Source organism: Cystoisospora suis (assembly GCF_002600585.1).
Source record: "Cystoisospora suis strain Wien I chromosome Unknown contig_4158, whole genome shotgun sequence".
NCBI lineage: Eukaryota > Apicomplexa > Conoidasida > Eucoccidiorida > Sarcocystidae > Cystoisospora > Cystoisospora suis.
The window spans coordinates 1106-4847 of NW_027156950.1; the positions used below are offsets into that span (position 1 = coordinate 1106).

The 3742-nt window shown below is 44.9% G+C and overlaps 1 protein-coding gene across 1 annotated transcript in view; it reads left to right on the plus strand.

Moving 5' to 3' along the window:
* The window catches only part of CSUI_007743 (uncharacterized protein), a 3077-nt gene extending 635 nt beyond the window's left edge, over nt 1-2442 (plus strand). Inside the window, exon 2 of the mRNA XM_068067887.1 lies at nt 97-2442. Coding sequence (XP_067920134.1) covers nt 115-1335 — 1221 coding nt within the window. The 5' untranslated portion in view covers nt 97-114 and the 3' untranslated portion in view covers nt 1336-2442. The remainder of the gene's footprint in view (nt 1-96) is intronic.
* The last annotated feature ends 1300 nt before the right edge of the window (nt 2443-3742 follow it).

Below are 3742 nucleotides of genomic sequence, written 5' to 3' on the forward strand. Positions count from 1 at the left end.
AGGTAGATAGATAGATTGAGGATAGATGAGGTGTTTCATTTGTTTCTTCATGTATGGCATTTTTCCTGTGTGTGTGTGTGTATTGTATGGGTTTAGATAGGGGTGTTTACTTTGATGAGTAATGCGCCTCCCTCAGATTTCAAGGCTCGATTTACATCTTCCTTTTCTCTTTTTATTTCTTCGATGTCTATCCACAAGAACGTCGCATGCATTTTGTCACGTCTAGGAGATAAGGTGTATCTTCCTCTAGAAGATATTCATTTGATATCAACAGCAAGCGATCTGATCGAAGAGGATTTGTTTCTTTCTTTCTCTTCTTCTTCTTTCTTTTCTTCTTCGAACTATGCATTGCTGCCTCGCGCACTTCAAAAGAAAGAGAATGAGAAACTGTATCTCTCCGAGTGTATGAGACACGAAGAAGAAGAGAAGAAGCGAAAAGAAGAGGAGAGAGCGAGAAAAGATTCTTATCATGTTAGGTCTCCTTGTGATGTATCAGATGCCCTTATAAGAAAGGGCAAAGAAGAAGAGAAGAAGAATTCGAGATATCTCCGTAGTACTGATAAAGGGGTGGTCGTTCTTCCGCATTCTTTCTCTTCTTCTTCTTCTTCTCTCTCTCGGGAAGAACGAGATACATGTAGCAGCACTACTACTACTACTAGGGCAAGCGAATCATGTTTTCTCACCTCATGCTGTCGCCAACGGAAGTGCTTTCAGAGCAGCTCTTGTCCTTTATTTATGGAAGGAGCGAAAGAGAAGAAAGGATCAGAAAGACACACGGGAATAGGAGCAAACCCAAGAGAAAGTCGTTTCCATGATAGAACAGAGGCGCATCATCCCCCATCTCGTCAGGAGGGAGAGAAAGAAAAAGATGAAGCAAAGAAGGGTTGTGGAGATCTCTTTGAGAGAGAGCAGCAATGGGGAGAAGTGAAGAGAGTTCTCGAGACCGCACGTCTTCCTTTAGCTTCGGTCGTTCAGGTGTGGCAGGTCTTTTTGCATGCGATCGCTCTATGTCGTGAAGAAGAGAAGAGAGGCCTCGAAGAGTATAAGAAACGATTAAGAAGAAGACTCACGGAGACAATCGAGAGAATCGAGAAAGAGAATGAGAATGAAAAGAGTCGGAAAGATGTCCTTGTGAAGGGTGATCATGGTGTTACACAGAAGAGAAACAGGAAAGCGGGAGGTAGAGAGAAGGCAAGAGAAAAGAAAGAGAAAGAAGGCGGAAGGGGAGAAGAAGAAGAAAAGGCTCTGAGTGTAGCTCGTATAAGAAGAGAAGTGTATCAGAGTATCTTTCCTATAACGGTCAAGAAGAAAAAGAAGAAGATGGCAAGTACATAGTGTGGATGTATATCTATGTATGTGAATATCTGTCTTTTATAGATGTAAGGGGAGTTGGCGAAGAAGATCGATAGGAGATGTATGCAGTGATTTAATGAGAAAAGCGACGATGAAACACCATCTCGCAGTGTGAGAGGCGGGACATTCTGAGAAAGAGAGAGAAAAGAAGTAAAAGAGGAAGAAGAGGCTCTTTTCTCGGCTAGGTAGGGTGAGAATTGAACAGACGCTAAGCTGGAAAGTTAGCCTAGTTCCTGAGAGAGGGAGAGAAAAGAAGAAGAATGATATCAGTGTCGTTGTCTTTACCTATCGAGAGAGAGAGAGAGAGAATGAGACAAGAAGACTCGGAGGGAGAGAGAGAGGAGAGAAAAGTGATGCGATACATTTGAAGTTCGCGAGTAGATAGATGTTTCTACCGTTTACTTTTGTTTCGAGACATGAAGAGAATTGGTGAATGCGTTTCTAATGAGAGAGGAAAAGAGGGACGAATCGACAAGAGATGCTGTTGGCTTACTACGACTACTACTACTACTATGGTGAAAAAGAGAAGAGTTGAAAGAGGCAGTCTTTCTTCTCTTTCTCTCTCTCCTCTTGTTTCATATTGAATTAAATGCTTCATATCGAGATTTCTGTCTCAAAAAACACGCACTCCTTCTTGAGCATTGTATGGTGTTTCGCTTGTGTCTTATCAATCGATCAATCGGCGATCTTTCAATCTCCTTCAAGTCACGCAGGGGATTGTCGATCTAATGACGGAAAGAAACCGTAACTGACATGGGGAGACTTACCAAGTGTTTCTTATTCTTCCTCCTTCTTCTCTTGTGGTTCTCTCTCTCTCTCTCGCTTGCTTGTTTGTCGTCTGTTCTCTTCCTTTCTTCTCTCCTATACAGTGTTACTATCCTTTCCTTTTCTCTTCTTCAGTCTTATGACCGTTCGTTCTTTAGCTCATTGAGGTAGAACAAAAGTAAGGAGAGCAGCTGCCTACCTTTCTACCTATCTATCGGTCGATCTGTCTCTGCGGCTCTCTACAGTTACGGTTTTCTTCTTTTTCTTCTGCCTTGTCGTGATGGATTATTCATTATACCTGCATGCACCAGTTTGTTCCCGAGGTTGTCCAAGAAAGTAGTTCATGACGTGAAGGCTCGACACACAGAAAGACAGAGACAAACAGGCTCGCTCCTTACTCCTCACCCGTCTTCTTGTCAAGAACTCACTCCACTGGAAAAAGTCAAATGACGCTCCCTTGTCTTAATCCTTCAGATTCCGAGTCATAGATGCAGATGTATACATCTATCTTACAGCAGAAGAGTTTCATCGCCTATCTGCACAGGGCAACATGAACTCGTCATTCACTTGACAATCCCTCTCATCTCACTGATCGAGACCGGAGAGAAACGGGGCGAGAGAAAGGATAGTAGAAGTAGCAAGGCTCGATGCTTGGTACGACTTTGCTTGGTACTAACTTACACGAAAAAGACAAGCCGCACCCTGGGGGAACTCGCCTATCCGCTCGGACTGTTGATTACCTATCTTCTTCTCTTTCTCTACAGACCCTTCTGGTTGATGCAGACGCAGGAAAAGAAGGAAAGATAGTTACTGTACATTCCGCCATGTATGAAAACATAGACGGACGCCGCAGTCCCTCCCCGCAGTGTGTGTTCGACCTGCCGCCTCTTCTCTGGATCTCCACGCCAACTCTCCCCGGTGTGACTGTTGGGGGTGCATGAGTTCGGAAAGGTTCTTCTCCACGCTGTTCCTGTAAGCCGTTTATCTTACGGAAAAGGTTGAAGACGGACTAGGTGTACCAACAAAACCGTAGTAGGTCCCTTCTTTGTCTCCTTTTCTCTCTTTTGCTATCCATGTCGCTGCCGCAGGGTGACGGATAGAGATTCTTGAACTTGCATGGGTGTCATAAAGAAAGAAAGAGAATGAACTCCGTTTTCTTCCCCTTTCGACGAGGTGACACATGAAAACACAACACCTAGACTTTACACATCAACAACGGACCCTTGCGAGATAGAGTCAGGGAGATAGGCAGGTTACTTTTCCTCTCTGAGTCATGACGGCTCCTGCCTACAAACTGAAGAGGGTCGCAAGGTAAACACCTTGCGACCCTCTTCAGTTTGTGGATAGGTGGCCGAGCGATCCGATCCATCATCCGAGCAGACTCGTTACATAGGATTGAAGACACCGTCCTAGTGCAGGGAGAGAGCCGTCAAACTCCAGTACCTTGTATGGTATCTTTCTCACGACACTGTTTGAGATGGGCCACACCGCTGAAAAAAAGAAGTTTTATTCCTTACTGCTACTGCTACGGGGACTTCTACTACGGGCAGTGCTGGGACTGCCAACCGCCGAGGTCGGAGATGTATTGACCACGAGCGGGGGAGAACTAGAAGGGGAGGTCAAG